General features: G+C 44.9%; 2 protein-coding genes and 1 long non-coding RNA gene across 4 annotated transcripts; 1 reads left to right on the top strand and 2 right to left on the bottom strand.

Moving 5' to 3' along the window:
- Positions 1–3,246: 3,246 nt before the first annotated feature.
- Positions 3,247–8,042, bottom strand: LOC123147766 (uncharacterized). The gene is made up of 3 exons (XR_006473426.1): positions 5,863–8,042; positions 3,745–4,371; positions 3,247–3,629 (listed from the first exon to the last, which is right to left on the bottom strand). It is a non-coding gene; the product is annotated as an uncharacterized lncRNA (long non-coding RNA).
- LOC123147765 (two-component response regulator ORR25-like) lies at positions 4,166–4,825 on the top strand. The gene is made up of 2 exons (XM_044567075.1): positions 4,166–4,508; positions 4,688–4,825. The coding sequence occupies exons 1-2, from the start codon at positions 4,170–4,172 to the stop codon at positions 4,730–4,732; spliced, it is 384 nt and encodes a 127-aa protein (XP_044423010.1). The 5' UTR covers positions 4,166–4,169; the 3' UTR covers positions 4,733–4,825.
- A 1,076-nt stretch (positions 8,043–9,118) lies between the features above and the next one.
- On the bottom strand, positions 9,119–14,996 carry LOC123147768 (exonuclease 1). Of its 2 annotated transcripts, none has more exons than XM_044567077.1 (12): positions 14,737–14,996; positions 14,429–14,640; positions 13,953–13,999; positions 13,881–13,912; positions 12,911–12,955; positions 12,688–12,828; positions 12,500–12,614; positions 10,988–11,088; positions 10,714–10,811; positions 10,526–10,618; positions 9,949–10,166; positions 9,119–9,752 (listed from the first exon to the last, which is right to left on the bottom strand). In XM_044567077.1, exons 1-12 carry the CDS (start codon positions 14,812–14,814, stop codon positions 9,295–9,297), a joined length of 1,638 nt encoding a protein of 545 aa, XP_044423012.1. In that variant the 5' UTR covers positions 14,815–14,996; the 3' UTR covers positions 9,119–9,294. The 2 variants fall into 2 exon arrangements, with proteins under 2 accessions (XP_044423012.1, XP_044423011.1); XM_044567076.1 differs by having other exon boundaries at positions 12,688–12,837.
- Positions 14,997–22,327: the final 7,331 nt, after the last annotated feature.

A 22,327-nucleotide genomic window follows, 5' to 3' on the forward strand; every position in this document is an offset into this window, starting at 1 on the left:
CCGGCACCGGTGTATATAAACCAATGACAGCCCTCGGAGTATGTGCACCACTGTCTGGGGTGTGTTGTTGGTGCAGTCGTGCTTCCTCTGGCGACCACAATCATGGTATGAAGAGGTAGGCCTAGGAACTAGTTGGCTTGATGAGGAAATTGGACGCAACCTGCCCAAAGTCCTGGTTGAGGACGCACATCGGATCAGTGAGCAGTATCGAAGGAGAACCAACCAATATAAATGTGAGTGTCATGATTTAAACCCTAGGGATGGATTCCTGCTCCCATAGCTCCACAACCACACCAAGAGGTGGTTCTCTGTATACCTTTTTCTAGAGAAGAGCAACTAATACAACATAGAAATCTAGAGAATGAATAGGATCCAACACACATTGTGTTGACCTTTTCTGGGTATATATACCGTACATATACTCGTGGACAATACATATACAAACTCTGTCGTGCACAATTATATGCATCTCGCGTCGGAGATTGGGGAGTTATGGGCAACTAGATTAGGGGTCAAGTCAGTAGTCATTAGAGAACTAACAAACTAGTAGGGATCGAGTCATGCATACAATTATACAATCAAACAAGTTTAAGGTAATCAGATACCTATAAAAAAAGGGCTGAACCAAAGAAGTCCTTTAGTAACTTCAAATACTAGTTGATAACTTTTACAAACAAACAAGTTTAAGGTAATCAGGTAACATTGTAATCAGATAACTTAACAAAAAAGGGGTTGAGCCAAACACATTCTTTAGTAACTTCAAATACTACTCCCTCCGTCCATAATATAAGAGCATTTTTTTACATTAGTTTAGTGTAAAAAACACTCTTATATTATGGGACGGAGGGAGTAGTTGATAACTTTGTGAAGATCGTTTCCAAGGTACTTTCACTCCGATCTGGTATCGTACATTCAGGGTGCCTTTTGAAGAAGCAAACAACGCACGATAATTTCCCCCTCGTTCGCCAGACCGCCCGGCTGCTTCAAAAGAGAAGTTGATATCTTGCTCAAGATCGCCATCGCCAAGGCACTTGATATGGTCGCTTCTTTTTTGGCGACATCACCTAGCTCGGTAGCTCCACTCTGCTTTGCTGATGCGATCAGCTGCACACCTAGTATCTGGGCCTCCCTCTCTCCTTGAGAAACCTGTTGCCACATACTAGCTCAAGGAGAGAGGGAGGATAGTATGTCAAATCCTAGCCGTTTGAATTGCAGATCAGCTTTTAATTGTCATGATATGAGCTTGATTCCTGCGTGATTTCCACTTTGGAACAGAATAGAACATTGCAGAGTTTCTTTGACACGTTTGATGTTTGTTCAACATGTATAACGCGTCTGCTTACAGTTTCCGCATCCATATATGGAAAAGACAAGAGTTCATCAAATGAACACTTTTTTTCTGATCTTAATCCACAGGGATCGACATTCAGTGGTGCAGTAGTGTTGTTTTTTTTAATCCTGTGTTGCCAAACTGAACCACTGATGATATGATATGATATGATATGTGCAGTGTTATCAGCGGACGAGAGGCCCGAGGCTATGAAGAAAGGCATAGCTCACGGGGCGTGCGAGTACCTGGTGAAACCGGAGCAAACCAAGCACCTCGATATCATGTGGCGGCATGTCATGGCGAGGAGAACCCCTCAACCATGGAGACTCAGCGGCAGCATTGAGAAGGCGCAGCCTACAGGAGGACCCGGCGGCGGCGAGCAGGACGGTGCAAAGAGCACCAAGCGTGGATGGACGAAGAGTCATGAACATGATGAAGATGGCCATGATGCGAACAAAGAGAACTTGTCACCAAACCCATCGACCGGGAAGAAGCCGAGGACGGCATGGAGAAATGATCTGCATGACAAGTTTGTGGAGGCTGTCAGTCAGATCGGCATCAAGAGTAAGAGAACTTACTCGATCACACTTCTCATGGCTTACTACATTAACCAAAACGAAGCAATGTGATCTTGGCATTATTATCTCTGGTATAAAAACTTTTTGGTTATGCGAATGTGTATATGCAGGGGCTGTTCCATCGAAGATACTGGCCGCCATGAATGTGGATAACGTCTCCAGAGAGAGTGTTGGGAGTCATCTGCAGGTTTACTTTCTACTCCTCGTGTATACCTTTTTTATAAATAATAGGCAGTATATTGATGCATCAAGCTGATACAAAATAAAGAAACGCATCCACCACCTTAACTATACCTGACTTTTGTATGCACTGAATCCCTATCTCGTACTATATCATATTTTGCCATGTTGCTGGGTTGTGTTCATATCTCACAGTGCTGCCCAAAAATTGGAACTGGATAGGCTTGTTTCCTGTTCTTTTGTCTTAGTTACCTTGTAATTATTCTTCTGTGAAAATGTGACACATCGGATATAATGCATGCCCCGTGATTTCTAGAGTTTTTGGAGCCATGCAGCACTTTCAGTTCCTTTGATTTGTTCTCCATATATACGTCTTAAGAACAATCAAAAACAAAATGTAAAAATATCCATGATGCGCCTCTCATCTATGTGCTCGCCTATCTTTTGATTTCAGAAGTACAGGACGTATCTCGCAAGGACCGGGGACGGGGCAGAAGAGAGGTGCGATTTGCTTGTTGCTGAAAGTTGGGGAGAAGGTATCTGCAAGTATTTCCATGGACATGGGATATATCGGCCGTCCACAAACCCTGCCTCTTGGAACCCTACCAGTCTCCCTACAAGGATGGATCATCCGTCCGCGTTCGGAGCGCGTGGTGCCGGTGTCCATGGTGGCAGCATGCTCTCCAGGCCTTGGTTGTCGTGGCTGCTGCCGGGTTTGAGACAGCAGCCCTCTTCCTCCAGCGCATATGCAAACAGGACAAATGGCACAGGGGCGTGGGACGCATTTGGTTCCAGCCATTCCCGTGGCGAGTCATCCTACATGGGCATGCTGCGTGGCAATCTACTGAGGGCAAACAGAGGCTTTCAGAGTAGTGGCAGCTCCTTTGCGGACGGAAATAGACACAATGGTGGGACATCTTTGCCTGTGAATCAGTTTTCAGTGCGGCCATCTCGCCAGGGGTTCCAGCCTCCGGTTCAGAGGAGTCCGTATGGCGACGCCGGGAACCGCCTAGGCAACTCCTGGCAAGCACCTATGAAGTATCCTGATCTTAGCCGTGACTATTGGAACATCCCCAACATCAACCAGCTCACAGGCCTTGCAGCCTCACCAGCTGGCCAGATAGCTGGCCAAACACCGATGAGCCTCGACAAGCTGAAGAACCAAATAGCAGCTTTCATAAACAGCACAAAATCGTTGGCACGTTCCGGTGAGGAGATGGCGTTGTTCGACGTCGATGTAACCATCAACAACAGCACAAGCTCAGTACAGGTGCTGAATGGTGACTTTGCAATCGACGGCAACACAAGCTCGGTAGAGATGTTGAATGGTGACCTCTCAATCGACGACAACACAAGCTGGGTAGAGATGCTGAATGGTTACCTCGTAATGGACGGCGGCACAAGCTTGGTGGAGATGCCGAATGGTAACTTCGCACTTGGTAGTGCTTCAAGCATCGGTGCTGCAATGCTTGACCTTCAGATGGGCATTTCTGCCGTGCCAACTCGGATGCTGAATGATGGTGGTGCAGGCGGCGTTCTCCCTGCGCAAGCACAAGACGCAGCTGATCAGGAAGCTGTTGATGGTCAACTGAATATCGACAGTGATGATTTCTTGGAAGCTCTTGTTGATAGTTTTTCGATGGATGACATTCTTACCACGATCAACATGCTTGATGAAGTAAGAAGCTTTCCCGTTCTTTTCCAGCATGATGCCTGCCCAGTTTTACCCAGCTTGCTTTCGTTTTGGCATTTACTATCTTGTCTCTAAGTTTTTCAGGCTTTGCACATATAAAAATGTACTGGCAGTACGAAGTTCGATAAGGTTGCATCTAACTAAACTTGTTTTCTGACTGCAGGATTTATCAATCAACAACAACATAAGCTCGGTGGAGATGCCGAATGGTCATTTGGCAACCAACAACATGAGCTCGGTCGAGGTGCCGAATGGTAACTTTGCTATCAACAACAACATGAGCTCGGCGGAGATGCCGAATGGTAACTTCGCAATCAACAACAGTATGAGCTCGGTCGGGATGGCGAATGGTAACTTTGCAATCAACAGCAACATGAGCTCGGTGGAGATGCCGAATGGTAACTTCGCAATCAACAACAACAACAACAACAACAACAACAACAACAACACAAGCTCGGTGGAGATGCTGAATGGTAACTTCGCACTTGGTAGTGCTTCAAGCATCGGTGCTGCAATGCCTGACATTCAGATGGGCATTTCTGCCGAGCCAACACAGATGCTGAATGATGGTGGTGCAGGCGGAGTTCTCCCTGCGCAAGCACAAGGCACAGCTAATCAGGAAGCTGTTGATGGTCAACTGAATATCGACAGTGATGATTTCTGGGAAGCTGTTAATGATTGTTTTTTGATGGATGACATTTCTACCAGGAACAACATGCTTAATGAAGTAAGAAGCTTTCTCATTCTTTTGCTGCATGATGCCTGCCCATGTTCTTCCGAGCCTGCTTTCGTTTTGGCATTTACTATCTTCTCTCTAAATTTGTCAGGCTTTGCACATATATAAATGTACTAGCAGTACGGAGTTAGATAAGGTTGCATCTAACTAAACTTATTTTCTGACTGCAGGATTTATTAATCAACGATGTTAATATCTTGGGTGGAGAGCTGTAGTTAGGTCGTTAGCCCCTAACTTCCAGAGAGATGCTCCTCTACCTGCTGATTCTTGCACATTCTGTGTGTGAAATTGTGCTAGTCAGAAGGAGTTTAGTTTTATCTGTTATCTTTTGGGATCATAAATAAGGTTATCCTATATGTTAGGAAGAACCAGTTTCTATGTATGATTTAGATTAGCAGATGGCATGGCATCAGCCTGTACTGCAGTCATGGAGTTCAGTTTTACATCACATTTAACTTTTACTCAGTGGTTGTCATTTGGGATCTGAAACAAGGTTATGTTATGTTTGGTCGAACTAATTTTAATGTATGATTTAGACTATCAAATGGAATGTCTTCTATAAATTATCTGTAATGATGTGTGGCTTTAATTTGTATCACTGCAATGCTGCTCTTTCCATGTAATTAACAAGAAAGAGACCAAGAGTCTAAATACAAGTGCCACACGTGTGGCACGAAGCAATTCCGCCCTGACATTTTCTGATGGCAACTTTAGTTACCCAGGGATGGCAACTTTAGTTGTGAAGCATGGCAACTTTCTGTTTGGATAGCAAGTTTCAGTTTTTTTGGGGGTTTCGGTTTTTTTTTCGGATGGCAATTTTAGTTGTAAAAACGTCAGGCCGGTGTTACTTCGTGCCACACGTGTGGCACTTATCATTTGGGCTTGTTTATTGCGGCCTTAAACTGAGTACCGAACCGAAGAAATATTCCAGTTTCAGAAATAGAAACACTTCCACTTTTTTCTAATTGCCATGTGAGCGTGACTCTTTAAGACTTTTCCTTGTCCGAGGCAGCAGTGGCGTCTTCTTACTCTGACATCTGATCCGTCTAATGTATCCCTAGTCACCACTCATCCTCGTTGTCTGATTCCATCGGTCTCCCTCGCCTCTGGCGGCCAATTTCGGCACCGAGAGTCGCGAGAGACCATGGATTGCGCCCTCATGGGAAGCCTTGGTTTAGGTTATTAGGTTCGGTGTCCTTATGTCGCCCATCAAAACAGTGGAGGCGACAGCGCAATGGAACAAGTCCATTGCTGGCTTCGGTGCCACCTCGGAGCACGTGAGGATTGGTTTCCCAAATCAATTCCGGCAGATAATGGGGTGGAGGGGGAGGGAGGAGGAGTCAACCTCGATGCTTCCGCCTCGGCTCGCGGTGACGCCGATGGTCATGTCAATAAGATCTTTAGATGACACTTCCAGCGTGATGTGGGGTTGGTTCTCTCATCATGTGGCCTTCTTCTCTAGGATGACGATTCGTGCTTCGGAACGTCATCATTGGCATCTCCTGGCAATACATAATGATTTCCTAGGGAAAGTTACAATGACTCTCTGGTTTCGGCGACAAAGGGCATGTGCGGATCAAGCTACGCCCACGACACGCCGTTGGATTGTGCAGGTCAAAGATGGTGATGAACTCCCCTTGGGCATGTTTATAAATTCCTTTGTCAAGGGTGTTCTTGTAAAGCTTGTACTTGTTTAATATATATGGATTCTAGTATTTGCAAGAAAAGAACAATCATAATCAAACATGCAAGGTCCCAAAGTGGGGTTATAGTTAAACATTAAAAGAATAGAAATGCAAGAAATCGAACCACTTAGGAGAAGACAGAGCACATATCATCCCTCACGAGCAAGCTAAGTTCCAAAATTAATTTCCGGACGGGTCTAATCACAATAGAGGATAATGAGGTGATGTAATGGTGACGGAGAACATACCAAGTCCAAAAAGCATTGCAACCAAATCATGAAAAATCCATCAATGGCGAGTTCTGCAGGGAGATGTGAGCAGATTATTCCTTCTGGATTCAGCCTATATCACCTGCTACCAAAATCTCCAGATGCCATGGAAATCAAAGACTTTCACCCTATAAGCCTAGTCCATAGCTTTTCCAAGCTTATCACCAAACTGCTAGCCAATAGGCTGGCTAGGAAGCTCAAGGATTTGGTGTCTCCCAATCAAAGTGCTTATGTCAAAAGAATGTGCATTCATGAAAAATTTATCTTGGTCCAACAAATAGCCAAATTGCTCCATTGGCAAAAAGAGCAGAGAGTTCTCCTCAAGTTGGATATCTCAAAGGCCTTCGATTCCATGTCATGGCCTTTCTTGTTGCAGGTACTAAGATACTTGGGATTTGGCCCTGTTTGGAGCAACATTCTGTTCAAACTTTAAAGGTCATCAACCATTTATAGACTTCTAATAGACTTCTGCTCTAGTGGGTTTGCATGAGTCTCCGCTGGAGGTACTGCATATATGCAGTACTTTAAAGGTCATCAACCAAATTTTAATGTTTGTTTCAGAAATAAACTGGATGTTGGTACTCCGCCAGGAAGCAAATAAACACCCAACAATCTGGATCAATTGGAGCATCCACTCAAAAAGCAATATTTTGATTAGATTGACCAGAACAAAACTCCCAGAACACTCCAAACCTGGATGGATTCCCAGTCCACATCAGCCCAACAGAGAAGAAAAGGAGCGTCATATGCTTATGTGCAGCAGTGCAGAAGCACAACTGAATAGTATTAAAATTGCATTGACAGAGCTCAGGTTTTCCAGCCTGTATTTCGAAGGAATTGTCTCACTTCCTGAAGGAACAAGACATTAGCCTGTTGTCTGTGACTCGTAATGAGCCAAATTCATCATTGCCATAAAAAAAATCAAAAGTTTTAGTCACCGAAAGCAGCAGAGTGAAAGTGAACTAGTATAAAAGAAATGGTGCAGTAAAACAGTGAGGTTGAAACCGCAGATTACTAATGGTACAAAGGGGGAAAACTAGGAGAGAAATTTTTGGGCCCATTTGCAACGTAGGGAAATGGGGAATGCTGCAGATTATGATGCCTAGAATTTATACAAGTATGAGAAGAAAATATGATTTATCATCTATGCACCATTCTGCAGCAGATGCAGCAAAGAACAAAAGAGATTGGGAGAAAACCATTCCATGCTTTCAACACAGCCATAAACATTCAGACTTGTCGGTAACAACCTACAGTAAATTTTTACTAACTATGCAAGTTGGGTCCCTCATTCTCATTGGGCTCTGAGGAATACTCACCGGTCATCGCTGTACGATGCTGTTGCGTCGCGTGGGGGGGTGGGGGTACTAGCGCCACGAGGTAGAGAACCGATGGGGCCGCCGGTCGGCGCCAAGGGCCGGGTCTCCTCGTCGCCGCCGTCCCCAAGGGAACCCGGTGTCGGTGTGCGAGTGGGACGGCCGAATGCATGAGTGCGGTGAACGCGGCGGCGCCGCGGCAATGAGTAGTGAGGTCGGCTTCATGTGGTTCGGGAAGACCACGAGTTTCGGATGCCGAATACCTGCAAACTCGGGTTTTTTTTTTAAGAGAAGTGCATATTTCAACCCTTAACTTTTGACCTAGTCTAATTTACAACCCCGAACTTCAATACCATCTAAATTACAACCCCGAACTTTCAAAACTGGCCAGGATTCAACCCTTCCCTCTCTGTTGACCGGTTTTGACCTGGTTGACCGGTTTTGACCAGTCAACAGGTCCAGTCAGCATGCCACATCAGCAAAAAATGCAAAATTTCCAAGGAAACAACCTGTAAAATCGAAGAAAATCCAGGAAAAGAAATAAGAAATTCAATTTCCGAAAAACACGGAAAATAAAAAAACGAATTTCTAGAAAAAACCCAAAAACTCAAATTCCAGAAAAAAATCATTTTTTATTTTCCCTAGCTTTTTCGCGAACAATTTTTTCGGAATTTTGCCTTTTTATATTTTTTTCCCTGATCTTATAGATTTTTATTTACTTTTTCTTGAAATTTTGAAGGAAAAAATCTGACGTGGCATGCTGATTGGACCCGTTGACTAGTCAAAACTGGTCACCCCAGGTCAAAACCGGTCAACAGGGAGGGGAGGGTTGAATCCTGACCAGTTTTGAGACTTGGGGGTTGTAATTTAGACGGTATTAAAGTTCAGGGTTGTAAATTAGACTAGGGCAAGAGTTCAAAGTTAAAATATGCACTTCTCTCTTTTTTTTACATGACCTGCAAACTCAGTTGGTTAGGTTTGCTATCGTGGAAGTGGAACCATCGAATTCAAGTTCTAAATTTAGCATTGGCGTTCATATTTTTTTAGATTTATTTTAGTCATTCCAGCTTTCTAGATTTATTTTAGTCATTCCAGCGATGTTCATTCATGGGAGTAAACATTTCCGACTACAAAAACGTATTTTAGTCATTCCAGCGAAGTAAACATTTCCGACTATAAAAACGTATATGGTGACTTCATCAATCACAAAATATAAAGTCGGCTTAGTATCTTAAAAATGTTCATGGGGGATGTGTATGTGTGTGTTTATAGAGGTGGGTGTATATGCGTATACGTCAAAAAAAAGGACTACCTATGGCTTATTGCGGGTAGATCAGAACTGTATGCAATGAATTTCTATTTAAAATAAAATCATATCTGATTCCATTTTGAGATAAATTCATACATAGATATGAAATAACTTTTTCATACTGCAATGTATTGATTAATTTCTTAATGAATGGAATTGAAAAAATGAGAACAAAATGAAGTGGAAAACATGACAGGATTACAAACGCATGAAAAATTTCAGAAGTCCACTCCTTTCATCTTTATTTTTGTTGGTTATATTCCTGATAGCTTCCTGCTGACTTTGCCTCTTAGATGATCTCTCATTCGGAATAGACGCCACACTTTCTTGTGTCAACGGCCAACACAATCCAGTTGACACTCCATTTCTATCAAGAGATTCTGCTGGGCCAACACTCTCTCGTGACAATGATGAGCACAATACAACTGCTTCTTCTTCATCCAGATCGATTAGCAACTCGTTTTGATCTGGTACTTTACCTTGGTCAGTGGGTAATTTCCTCTTCTTGAATGGGTTGTTGTCAGGTGTGTTCTTAGGCTTCACTTCTTTGCATTCCACTGCCGGAGAGGAATGCTTCTGCGGTAGAAACTTGCCAAGGGCAAGGACTCCTTTGTTGCACTTCTGTTCACCACTAGTAATGTCATCAACAACAAATGCTGTTCAAGAAAACAAGTTACAGTTTTGAAAGTCCTGGAATAAAGTTGTTCCATTGCAGTAAAGAGCAAAGGTAAAAATGCCACTCTTTTAAGTAAAAACAAGTCTTATAGAACCCTTGGTAACAAAGTAACTGATGCACAGCTTAACAATGGTTTAACTTGATATACTTTTTAGAGAGTAAAAGACAACACTTACCTGCGATGTCATCTCTGCTTTCCTCAGATGAACAGATAGTAATAGTGCTCTCTTGTGTCAAAATTTCCTGAGAACCATACTGACTAGCCACATTGAGAGCAGAGGTATCAATAAACTCGACGGGGCTAATGGTTCTGGAGAATTCGTCAAAGGTCTCCATTGTAACAGGATTCAAGCGCCCCTCGGCTATCGCTCTTGCCATTGATGGGGCTAGCGCTCTTTAGAAGATCAAGGAATGGGCACTGATAAGATAAGGAAATATAAAATAGCTCTATGGAACATATTAAAACAGTGTTAATATCAGGTGCCTATTACCAGCACACAGATATCTTGTGAAATTGTGCATTCACTATGGTTGTAACTTGTGTTCTGTGATCCTGTCTAAGAAGGTATGATTTTTTTTTTCTTCCTCAGCTGTCTAATGTACCAGCAAATGGATGTATCAAAAATTGCATTTATCAAAATCGTGTTCCATATTGGTGCTGTTTTTCTAAAGAAAAGCAGTCGTCCATTAAATTACTGAATATAGATGTCACAGGCTACAGCTCATGAATAAAACAGAACTCTTTAAGGATACGGTCCAAGAATATCCAGGTTTCCTGCCAAGTAGTTAAGATATCGTTCCTCCAAAGGTTTTAAATGTTTCAGTGACTTGCTTTTGACGTCGTATCTGGGACATTTGAAGGAAAGTGACTTATCAGATTTTGTACAGTCTCTGAAATGCATACTACAAGATACACATAGCTAGCACAAACACAATCTTACACTCTAGCATGATTGAATACTGCAAGAGTTTTCCAGAAGGAATCAATGTAATCATCCGGCATGGAATACCGCTTGTCAAGCTTCAAGGTTGATAACACCTGGCAATAATTATATCAGAGATGTTAGGGGCCATGTTTCTTCATGAGAATGGATGAATTTTTGAAATATCTGGATGCCACAACATTAATCACAGCAGATTAGACATTGTTGAGAATATGTTTTGAGATGTACAAATAGCATGGAATCAGTAGAGTAGTTATTCTTAGTTTCTTACAAGGTCAATATTTTTATGTTTTGAGATGAGAGAATATGCCCTTTTAGTACCAATGCCAGGCACCGAGGGAAGAAAGTCGCATCCTGCAAGGACACACATACCTGTCCAGATAAAAATTAAAAACATCAATAGAAAACAAAAAACAGGGTGAGAACTGAGAAGATATTGCAAAAAGGAAGGCCTAATTGCACAAGAGCTCGACAGATCTAAAAGATGACAGCATAACTTGCTACTGCATGCTATGAACAAAAACAAAATGCTTCTTTAACAGGTGAACCAATCAGTCACACCATAGTGCTCTAGGAGCGGAAACGAAACCATTGGCCCCAGCGTCGTCCTGTAGGGCGACTCGGGAGGCATTCAGCCACCGCCGCCACTAGCTCCCCGGTCAGCCCGTCCCCCTCCTCACCGCTGCCAGTCAGCGCCGGGCAAAGCCACCGGTGGCAGGCGGCGGCAGCAGGGCCTTCTCCCTCCCTCCTGGAAGCTTCATCTCCGCCCTGCACCTGGTTGTGATGTGCTCGGTGGTGGGCACATGGATTGGATCCGGCCAATCCATCCAGCTGATCAGGACACTGTTGGCTCCACGGCTCTCCATTGGTCAGCAGGTGCCCGGCGGTCTTGTTCACCCGGTGCATGCTCGGTGTGCTTCTCCGTACGGATCTGGGACGCAAGAGTTGCCGGTCCTCGATGCGGATGGAGCTGGAGATGAGGATTCAGATCGGGAGAAATCCCTAGCCGGCCTTGGTCGGCCGTGACAGTGGCGGTCCCCAAGGGTGCCGTTTTTTCTTCATGGAGACATTCGTCAGATCTACTACTACCTCCATCACACCATTTGTCTCCCAGGTGAAAGCCCTAACTGCGGTGGGCGGCGACGACGCCTTCAGCGTCGTTCCCTTCTTGAAGGCACCGCCTTGGGAGATAAGTGGCTGATGGACACTATTGGGTTGGTGTTGGTGGCGATCTGGATCAGGAGGTGGTGTGGTGTGACATCTACCGCGTCGGCGACGATGGGTCTCGGCGGCGTGGCGGAGCGGGTTCTCAATGATGGACGTGTTGATGGATGCACGCAGGGTGGTGGCGCTGCCTAGCGACATGGTGGCGTCGACGGCAGTTGGGCCCGGCAAGGTCAATGCGTTGATCTCTCCTGAAGTTGGGATGGCGGAACATGGCAGTGGCAGATTCTAGAGCGTTCGGATGCGGTGCGCGCTGAGGGTCTGCTAGACAGATTGGTGATTTCGGCTCGCCGTGGGGCGGCTTGGTGAGGCCACCGGATTAGATGGTGTGCATTGATGCATGGTCAGGCTGCATCATCCAACTAGTAGGTATAGCGACATTGATCACAAGGAAGGTGGCTTTTGGTTGATCCATGTATTTGTTTTCTCAAACTCTGTTGAATAATATACTAAAGATGGCTGTGTGCATCACTTGATCAGAGGCCAGGGGTTATCCTCCTTTTCGAAAAACACCATAGCGCTCTAGTTCAAGTCTTCAAGATGCAGAAATGGTGTTTACCAGTAAAAAGGTTTTGATCAAAATCCTGGAAGCAAAGACCATCTTTTACAGTCTTCAAGGTTTTCTCCATTCTGAATTCTTCACCATTCCCGAAGCGATCCATCTTAAATATAATCTACAACTTGAAATGCATTAGATAAAATACATGATTCAAGAACAAAAAATGAAGACCAAAGTGAATGTCTCACAGCAGTGCAACCATATGCTATTAAGTCACTGTCTTCTGTTATAACAGCAGCTATGCCCCCTTGATCAGCATCTAGAGTAGCTAGATATGCCAACTGTGCATCTGCTTCGTATGGAGCAACCACGAACTCAACATTTTCTGTCTTTAAAATCTGAGTTTACAAAGATTAGATTTTGCTACATGAGGTAAGGAATTGTTACATGGAAGAGCTTTCAAAGAAGCACCTGAATCAATTGATAAGCCATCGATGGAGTAATTTGCACAGCTTTCTGCAGATGAATGAGATTAGGATGCTTTTGGAACAGACATATCAAAGTACACTCGAAACTTAGAAACATCAAACCATATTTCCTTTAAAGTGGTAGAAAAACAAGTCGCCAGCTGCTCAAAGGAACTTTGTGCTGATATTTTATATTGTTAATTGTTAAACACAGTGCAAAAGGTCCGAGTCGAAAGGGGGATACTAAGAGAATGATGAGGACATAGGCTGAAATGGTGAATTTTAAGAGGAAGATAATTCAAACTTCATTTGTAAATTGAAAAAAATTCCTAACAAAGCTGAACGCATGAATTTATGGACAAGCATAATTCCACATTTCTACTTCTATCTAATTAGGTCAACATGAAGAATGGAAAATCTTGCTTTTTCTCTTGCGGACTAGAATTACACAACTAGTAATAGAAAATGCATTGGAAAAAAAGGAAACATCAAAGTTCAAGTGCATGGTAAACTGTTAATAGTAGTTGTGCATCTTGTGTTTGCTCTTTTGTTGTAAACAGTGTTTTATTGATTTGGCAATCCACAGTAACAAACTACTGTCCCCCATTATCTTTGCTTGACATTCTACAGCTTGCAGTTCATTTCAAAATATATTGACCACATATAAATGTATAGGTATTTTAGCTTTACCTGGAAATTGTATTACTAGTAAATTTGTTACTCAAAAGTATTTCTAAGTCATTAGAAGTTCAATAATTTTGCTGACATCAGTCACATTTTAAATCTTGGACAAGGAATACACATAAAGATATTATGTTTCTCACCTAATATTATTAGGTATTTGTACAACATTGTATTTTTTAAATGGTTGTTTCTAATATGTCTTGGTTACATACACATTGAATGCCAGAATATATCAAGTATTCAGAATTTTCTTGGTCTGGTAAATATTGCAAGGATAATTAGATGCTTACCCGGAAAAGGTCGATTGCAGCAGCTGTATTTCCTTTTTTTTTTTTTTTTTTGCGAATAAGCAGCTGTATTTCCTTGCTCAAGCTTTTCTTTCCCCAACACCAAACTGAGTTCTCTCTTCCTGAATTTTAGTAACCAAGTGACTTATAAAATTGTGTGTATCAGAAACAGGACATTAACCTGATTTTCGTTGCATTTAAATCCATCATAGAAATTTGTGCATCAGGGCAATATTGTATTTATTTTTTGGACAACAAAAAACAATCTTCAAGGAACATAAATAACATTCGTCGATGGCAGATTGCAGTACTGTCTAAATATTAAGACTGAAAGCCAGCTACCAAAAGAGACTCCCAATGCTGACTAGGACCGAATCCTCTGTATACATGCATACTTCCAATGTGAGTTGCCTAACATACTAGTAACAGATCATATAATCTCAAACCATCGCGGCAAGTTACGAGGCGACAAATGAAACTGCGCAGAAGGAAGGGCGGAAAAGGAACTGCATTTCTTAACCAAATAGTATTGACGATTCGAATGGGCGTACTTATGCCGGTCTTCATCCGTGGCCGACTTGCAGGGCATGCTGCCCCCGTCAAAGACGACGACGGGCACGACCTTGTGGTGCCGCAGGAGGTTGACATGGTGCATGAAGTAGCTGATGTAGCGCCTGGCGCCGGCGCTCCTGGGGCTCATGCACAGCTCCATGCTGCAGGAGTAGGCCCCCTTGTGGAGCCAGGAGTACGCGTCGATGCCGACCTGCGAAAGCGGGGGAGGAGAACCAATGAGTAACGAATGAACTCGCGAAGGACGAAAGATGAAACGGAACCTGCGGAATTCGGGGGATCTGCTCACCCGCTGGCCGGCGTACTTCTTGATGTGCACGGGCTCGATGAACGGCTTCATGAAGCGGAGCAGGTTGGGGATCCCCATCGGCGTGCCGAGGCAATGGTAGACCGGCTGATTCCGACTCTCTCCGGGGAGGATTTGAGTCGGGATTTGGGAGAGCGGGGGCACAGGCGGCTGAGGCGGGGGGAGATGACGCTCGAAGCTCGAGGAGGCAGACGGGGCAGGGCTGTGACAGGTTTAGCGGGGGTTTGGGTCCCACGATTGCCTGGGCAGTGCGGGGGTGGGGAAATTGACGAGCGAACGTTTTTCCTTCGCGCGCTCGGAGTAATTTCCCGCGCCTCTCAATTCTCAGTTAAGCAGATTCTTTTTTGCGGGGTATAAGCAGATATTCACTGCCACTAAAACTTGAATATGTTTAAGTTTAGTGGTTCTAGGGTTTAGGGTTTGCCCGGTTCTAGGGTTTAGGGTTTGCCCGTGAGATATGCTGCCCTTAAAACTCAGTTGTGGGTTTTCGACAAAAAGCATAGTTGGGTTCTCAATTATGTGAGCATGATTGGTTTGTTACTAATATTTGACTAGCTAACTGTTGGCACTGTTAAATATTGGCAATACCAATACTTATCAAATATTGGCAACTTTATATGAGATAGGCAGGTCAATTTGGTAATCAATCAATTAGTAATCAATATTTGACATAATGCCAAACATTGGCATACCAATTTTTGACACCAAACCAATTATGCTCGTAGTTAGCAAAGTGTCAAGACATTGTGCAACGCATGATGTTTTGTAGATCATGTTTGGTGCATATCTATACGGCAGCTGATGCGTAAGCATTTGGTTGAGTTAAACCCCTTGTATCATGCAAAACCCTGGGTGGGTCAAATTTTATTTTTATTTGACTTATGAGGATGAACGCAACGATCCCGTGTTTAGATTTGCCCCTATTGCAGAATGTTCACTAAGGTCATTTCCAACGCCAACCCGTAAATTCCCTCCTGCATCCGTCCGCGGACAGGGGGGACCAGTCCACGGACATGGATGCGGGAGGACGTCATCCAACGCTAGTTGCATACATTATAAACTCTTTTTCAACAACCCGGATGAAATTCATGCAAACACGACGGGATTTCATACAAACATGACGGACTTCATACAAACACGGCGGATTTGCATTACATTTTGAGCATATAGAACAAAAAAAGACCTGACCATAAATCTAAGTCATCCTCCATCCGTCGTCTCCATGAGCATTAGCGATAAGACCGATGAAGTGAAGGTGCGGTCTCCAGCGAGGAAGAGTAGAACACGGGAGACGGACCGGCCCACGTGGGACACCAGGCCCTGCTGCCTCCCGTGGCCTACTCATCCTCGGAGGAGTCCGCGACCTGTCCGTCGTCAATGGACATGAGGTCCACGATGTAAATGGTGCGCGCCGACGTTGTCCTCATCCCACCGGGCCGCCTAATGGTTCATCGGTGGCGTGTAGGAGGCGCAGCCGGCATTGTTCTCCTTCGCGGTCATCTGCAACTGTGCCTCCACTATGGTTGCTTCCTGGTGAGCGGACACTTGAGCGCGGACAGCATCCTAGATGGCATACTGCTCCGCAATGAGGTTGTGGTTCGCCGCGGCCATGGCCGCCACGGTCTCCTCACTCGCCTGCTCGCCGTAGATCTGGCCCTCCGCCAGCCGGTGCTGCTCCAGGAGGAACAGGTTGTACCGTTGTTCCTCTTTGCGTCTACCGAAACATTGAAAAAGGCTCTGACGTAGGCTGCATCTCCGCCATGGCAGCATTTGTGGTGCGCATGCGCCTGCTGCATGGTGAAGCCGGCGTGCACATGATGCGCGGGAGCCGGGGCGTGTCGTCGGCGCCCGTCTTCATCGTGGTCTCGTCCTCGTTGTCAAAGACTTCGGGCGAGTAGGCCAACAAGCCGGCCTCGATCTGCTTGGCACGACAGCTCTACCAGGTGGCAGGAAGGGCAGCCACGGCGTGCTTCATCTCCGTGGAAAGGCTCTCCAATAGAGCTTCGCTGCCTGCAGTCATGGCGGATGCAGTGCAAGGAAGGAGGATGGAGAGGGGCTTGTGTTGTGGTGTGGAGTTATCCGGGTGTGGCCACCTTTATATAGCGGATTCCGGTGAGGCGAGGCGTCCGGGTGCGTCTACGCGGTGTCGAAGCAAGTTTCTTTGCCGGTGAGCCTGGTTAATGTCGGCATACGGATGGACAACGACATTGAACGGGTGTGGTAGATATCAGTTCGTTCCGTCCAGTCATGCGTTGTCGATGTACTAAGATTTGGGTCCTTGGTGCCCCCAGACTTATGCACAGGCAATAGCAGCCTTCCCGATGGCAAGGCTTGCCGGAGGACAACTAAGAATAAATTCAAGACCAGATGACAAGATGCAAAGAAGACACCTAAGCCAGTGATCGGAAGCACCGAAGATCCAGCTTAGGAGGCCCGGCAAGATCCTTGCCGGGGAGTTAGCGAAGCCCGGCAAGCTCCGAGCCCAGCAAGAATCCCACTACCTTGCCAACACTCCACCTCATCGATCAAGGTGGCACTTGTCATATAGGTGTCGAGCGGGCAGGTAGTTAGGTGAGTCTTGTCTGGGCACGTGGCAGCTCGCCGCTGTAGATATAGGTTTAATGGCACCCGTCATGGCAATGTGTCAAGGAAATGGAAGGTAGATAGGTGAACGACACGGAAGTAGAGACCATTCTGGTCGGGGAGCTCCATCCACAAGACACCTCGGGCGCAATTAACGTGTTTGTCCTAACCCACAAAGTTAGGTATTTAGCACTATAGCCACTATTCAAAATGTATATTTACCATTTTGCCACTTTGGTGACCCCTTTCTCTATAAAAGGAGGCACATGGCCACCTTTACAAAGGTCGACAATTTGCACAAACACGCGCGTAGCAGCACTTCCCGCGCAACCTTACTGGAATTGCGCTCCTTGTACTTGTGTATACATCCAATACACCAAAGCAGGAGTAGGGTTTTACGCTTCATGGCGGCCCGAACATGGATAAACTTCGTGCGTTCTGCTAGTTCTTCTCTTTGTGCTCACCGATCTCCCCAGTTGCTGGGGATATAAACCCGCAATATGACCCGCCCGTTCAGGGCCTGGTCATCCTTCGGCGACTTGACAAAAGTATGTTTCGGATGATGGGCTGGGATGACCACGAGTTCAAGGCCCAGAAGATGAGTCATCAGATGGGCCGACTCATAGCCCAGAGACACAAGCTGGCAGTATCTACTATGACGTCAAATGAAGTTTCTTACTTAGGGAACAAGGCAAGTAGGAAACATGTTAGAGCACGGATTGTAGTATGCCCCGGACTCTGTTGTAAGCCCAAGGCCTCACCTATATATAAAGGTGAGACCCTGAGGCAGAAAGACTAGGTTACAATCTCTCGAGTACTAGGTTAGCCAGGCCACACCCTTGTAATCGAGATCATCATCATCAATAGCAATCAAGCAGGAGTAGGCTTTTACCTCCACCGTGAGGCGCCGAACTTGGGTAAACCATTGTCCCTCAATTCCGATCAACCCCGTTCGAGCTACTTAGTGGCGATGGCCTCATGACTAAGTCCTTTCACAAGGACATCTGTCATGACAAAAGCATGATAGTTGGCGCCCACCGTGGGGCAATCGCCCGGTGGTGTTGAGTTCTTGGAGGGAGCTCTCCCAGGGATCGAGGGTTACGTGATCGGCCGCATGAAGAGGGCTGGGAGCATGAGCAGGGCTTGGCGGCTAGAGATTGGTGATACGTCTCCGTCGTATCTATAATTTTTGATTGTTCCATGCCAATATTATACAACTTTCACATACTTTTGGCAACAAAGTATATGATTTTTTGGGACTAACATATTGATCCAGTGTCCGGTGCCAGTTCCTGTTTGCTGCATGTTTTTTGTTTCGTAGAATATCCATATCAAACGATGTCCAAACGCGTTAAAATTTTATGGAGAATTGTTTTGGAATACATGTGAATTTTGGGAGGTGGAATCAACGGAAACGGAGGCCCACAGCCTCCACTACCCACCAGGGCGTGGCCTACTCCCTGGCGCGCAGTGGTGCCTAGTGGGCACCTCGTAAGTCAGTTGGATCTCTTATTTGGCTGCAAGGAAGATTATATCTGGGAAAAATCGTGTTAAAATTTCAGCGCAATTGGAGATACGGTTCTCCGGATGTTTAAGAAACGGTTTTCGACCAGAAAACACGAACGTGAAATAGAAGAGAACGAAGAGAGAGAGATCCAATCTCGGAAAAGAAGAAGAAGAAGAAGAAGAAGAAGAAGAAAAAGAAGAAGAAGAAGAAGAAGAAGAAGGGAGGGCTCTCTCCCGGTGGCGCCGGAGTGCCGGCAGGGCAAGGATCATGACAATGATCTACATCAACAATCTTGCTACCATCAACACCAACTTTCTCCCCCTCTATGGCTCTATGCCGCGGTCTAACCTCTCTATTCCTGCTGCAATTCTCTACTTAAACATGGTGCTCAACAATATATATTTTTATCCAATGATATGTGGTTATCCTATGATGTTTTAGTAGAACCGTTTTGTCCTATGGGTTGATTGATGATCATGATTGGTTTCAGTTGTATATCTTATTTCGGTGATGTCATATGGTGCCCTCTGTGTTGTGCAAACGTGAGGGATCCCCATTGTAGGGTGTTGCAATATGTTCATGATTTGCTTATGGTGGGTGGCGTGAGTGACTGAAACACATACCCGAGTAAGTGGGTTGTTGCGTATGGGAGTAAAGAGGACTTGATACTTAATGCTATGGTTGGATTTTACCTTAATGATCTTTGGCAGTTGTGGATGCTTGCTAGAGTTCCAATCATAAGTGCATATGATCCAAGTACGGAAAGTATGTTAGCTCATGCCTCCCCCTCATATAAAATTGCAACAATGATTACCGGTCTAGTTATCGATCACCTAGGGACAAATAACTTTCTTGTGTGACAAAAGCTTTCTACTAAACAACTAAATTTTATTATCTTGCAATTTATTCGTAGTTTTATTCTCGCAAAGTACTTCTAGTTTTATTCTTGTTCTAGGTAAATCAAACGTTAAGTGTGCGTAGAGTTGTATCGGTGGTCGATAGAACTTGAGGGAATATTTGTTCTACCTTTAGCTCCTCGTTGGGTTCGACACTCTTATTTATCGAAAAAGGATACAAACAATCCCTATACTTGTGGGTTATCAATTGTCAACTAGCTTGTCTGGTTTGGCTTGCTCATTGAAGACGTTCGCCTCTTCATCCATCGGTGGCTTGTCAGTTAAAAATGGCTCATGAACCATCTATGGTTCATGATCTGGGTTGTCCACGCTCGCATGAGTAACTGGATTTTCCGGGTTACCCTGTGGCACATCTTGAGAGTCATTAGGGGCAACGGATGACTTGCTAGTTTTCTTTTTGGCTTTGGCATTGATCCAAACACAAACACTTATCAGTCGGCAAGGTGTCGCAATGAGCAAAAAAAGATATTGCAGGTGCTCACCCATGCTTAATGGTGAAAGCCGGAAGCTTGGAGGCGGTTGATTCCCCATAAGACGGCTCCGACTGCTGATAATTTGAGTTAGAAGGATTAAGAGGTTGCCTAAAAAGTCCATCTCGGGGAAGAGATGAAGTAGGACTATGAGGCACCTCAACCTGCCGATTTTGAGTCGTCGGTTCATGAGATAACCCAGCAGTCAGCTCGCCAGAATAACTTCAAAGTTTGTGCTTGTCGGCTTGCTGCATTTTCTTCAAAAGAAATTTTGGGTCTAAGTGAGCGAGGGGATGAGAAAATGGCACCTTCCTGACGACTCTTCTTGATCTCTTGAGGACAAAGGTTACTGAGCCGGAGGAGACGGAAATTACCTCAGCATCAGCGGCTTGACTACCTTTAGTATGACCCTGAGAATTACAAGCATCAACAAGTTCAATAAAGAGACAGACAAGGGAGTCAAGTTCTACCTCTGACTCTTCTTGGGCAGCTTGTTCAGCAGTTTCTGGGTCATTCACCTTGGTTGTCTCATCTCCTTGGTCGGCCGGTTTGTTTCTTTTTGGAGCTGGGGCGGATTTCATTTTGCGTGCTTATTTCCTCCTCCATAATACATCAGTTGCCTGCAGTTGTGAGAAGCCAGAAATCAGCATTATGACAAGCAAATATAATGTAGAATAAGGAAAGAAGGGTACAAAGGTACTTACTGGAGGCACAGGGTTCTTCAGGCAAAAGGGGGCAAGCCCAGTTTGGTTGCATTTTTCCTGGGGTTCGCCCAGTGGCCTTGTTAACCTCAGCTTTGGTCAAGTCAACTTGACTAAAGCGTTGCACGTCATTCGACTCGCCAGAATAATTGCATATTAAGTCGGTTAGGCGACTTAATGGCTGAACTCACCAACTGATCGAGCACCGGTTCAAATCAACTTTGGTGAGGCCGTTTACCCTTAGGGCCCTTATCTTGGAATAGGGGGGCGATTCATTGACGTTCTTCGTTAGTGCCCCAACCCGGAAAAGCAATGGTTGCACTAAGACGGTCTGGTCTATAACCCGGCAAGGGGTTCTTGTCGGTAGGGGTAGTGTTTTTACAATAGAACCACGTTGTATTCCATCCTTTCTGATGAGTCGCCAACTTGACTTCTAGAAAAGGACAGTTTTTCCGTCTCTGGAGTGACACCCTACCAAGTTCGATACTGGGGCCGTCTGCGCACTCGGTTTGATGGTTGATGTAGAAAAACTCCCAAAAGAGAGTAACAGTTGGCTCTGTCTAGAGATAGACTTTGCAAAATACTTGAAGTTGGCATAAGTTGGTCATCGAGTTTGGACCAATATCTTGGGGACGGAGGTCGAAGAAATTGAGGAAGTCCCAAAGAAATTTTGAACCAGGTGGTGAGAAACCCCTCTTGAGATGGTCTACAAAGACAACAATTTACCCCTGATCAGGCTGGGAGGATTTTCTCCTTTTGGTGCTCACCAGCCAACAACATCTTGAGCCGGTAATAGACCTTGAGTCACAAGGTTATTGAGCATGAGGGTGGGTACTTGATACTTCACCCGGTTGCAAGTCGTGGTTTTTGACATGATGAGTCACCTAAAGATTAAGAACCGCTGACAAAATATAAATGGTGGGCCACTTGTGAATGATAAGTCGCTAGGTGGTTTATACGATAAGTTGGCGGCACAGTAAAATGGCTATGATCAAGGGGTGAGTCAACATGCATATTCAATACTAATGAGTCGCCAAAATTACAAGCCGGCCTAATGGAGGGACAATTATGACTTCCACGACAGGTGAGTTGTGATATGCAATGATGAGCAGGCAAGATATAAGGCGTCTCCTCCTAAATTAAAGATTCTGATTTTCAGCTAAGTATTGGACAAACAAGTTTCTACTGAGGCGATTACATCTATGGATATACAAAATGACGAAAAAAGAAAAATATTCCTCAGACCTAAAAATCAAAGTGGAAGCGCTTGCTGTTCTGTTTGGCAGATTCCTCAGACCTAATGACGTGATGGACAAGACCCATCCGTTAGCTTAGCATTATGATCGTTTAGTTTTATTGCTATTGATTTCTTCATGGCTTATACATATTCCTCTG

Source organism: Triticum aestivum, chromosome 7A (genome assembly GCF_018294505.1).
Source record: "Triticum aestivum cultivar Chinese Spring chromosome 7A, IWGSC CS RefSeq v2.1, whole genome shotgun sequence".
Taxonomy (NCBI): domain Eukaryota; kingdom Viridiplantae; phylum Streptophyta; class Magnoliopsida; order Poales; family Poaceae; genus Triticum; species Triticum aestivum.

Coding starts and splice junctions, on each gene's coding strand:
- LOC123147765 (XM_044567075.1), top strand. CDS start 4,170: ATGCCGAATGGTAACTTCGCAATCAACAACAACAACAACAACAACAAC. Junction 4,509..4,687: donor GGAACAACATGCTTAATGAA/GTAAGAAGCTTT, acceptor TTCTGACTGCAG/GATTTATTAATCAACGATGT.
- LOC123147768 (XM_044567076.1), bottom strand. CDS start 14,814: ATGGGGATCCCCAACCTGCTCCGCTTCATGAAGCCGTTCATCGAGCCC. Junction 13,913..13,952: donor GAAAGAAAAGCTTGAGCAAG/GAAATACAGCTG, acceptor AAAAAAAAAAAG/GAAATACAGCTGCTGCAATC. Junction 12,615..12,687: donor TAGCATATGGTTGCACTGCT/GTGAGACATTCA, acceptor TTCAAGTTGTAG/ATTATATTTAAGATGGATCG.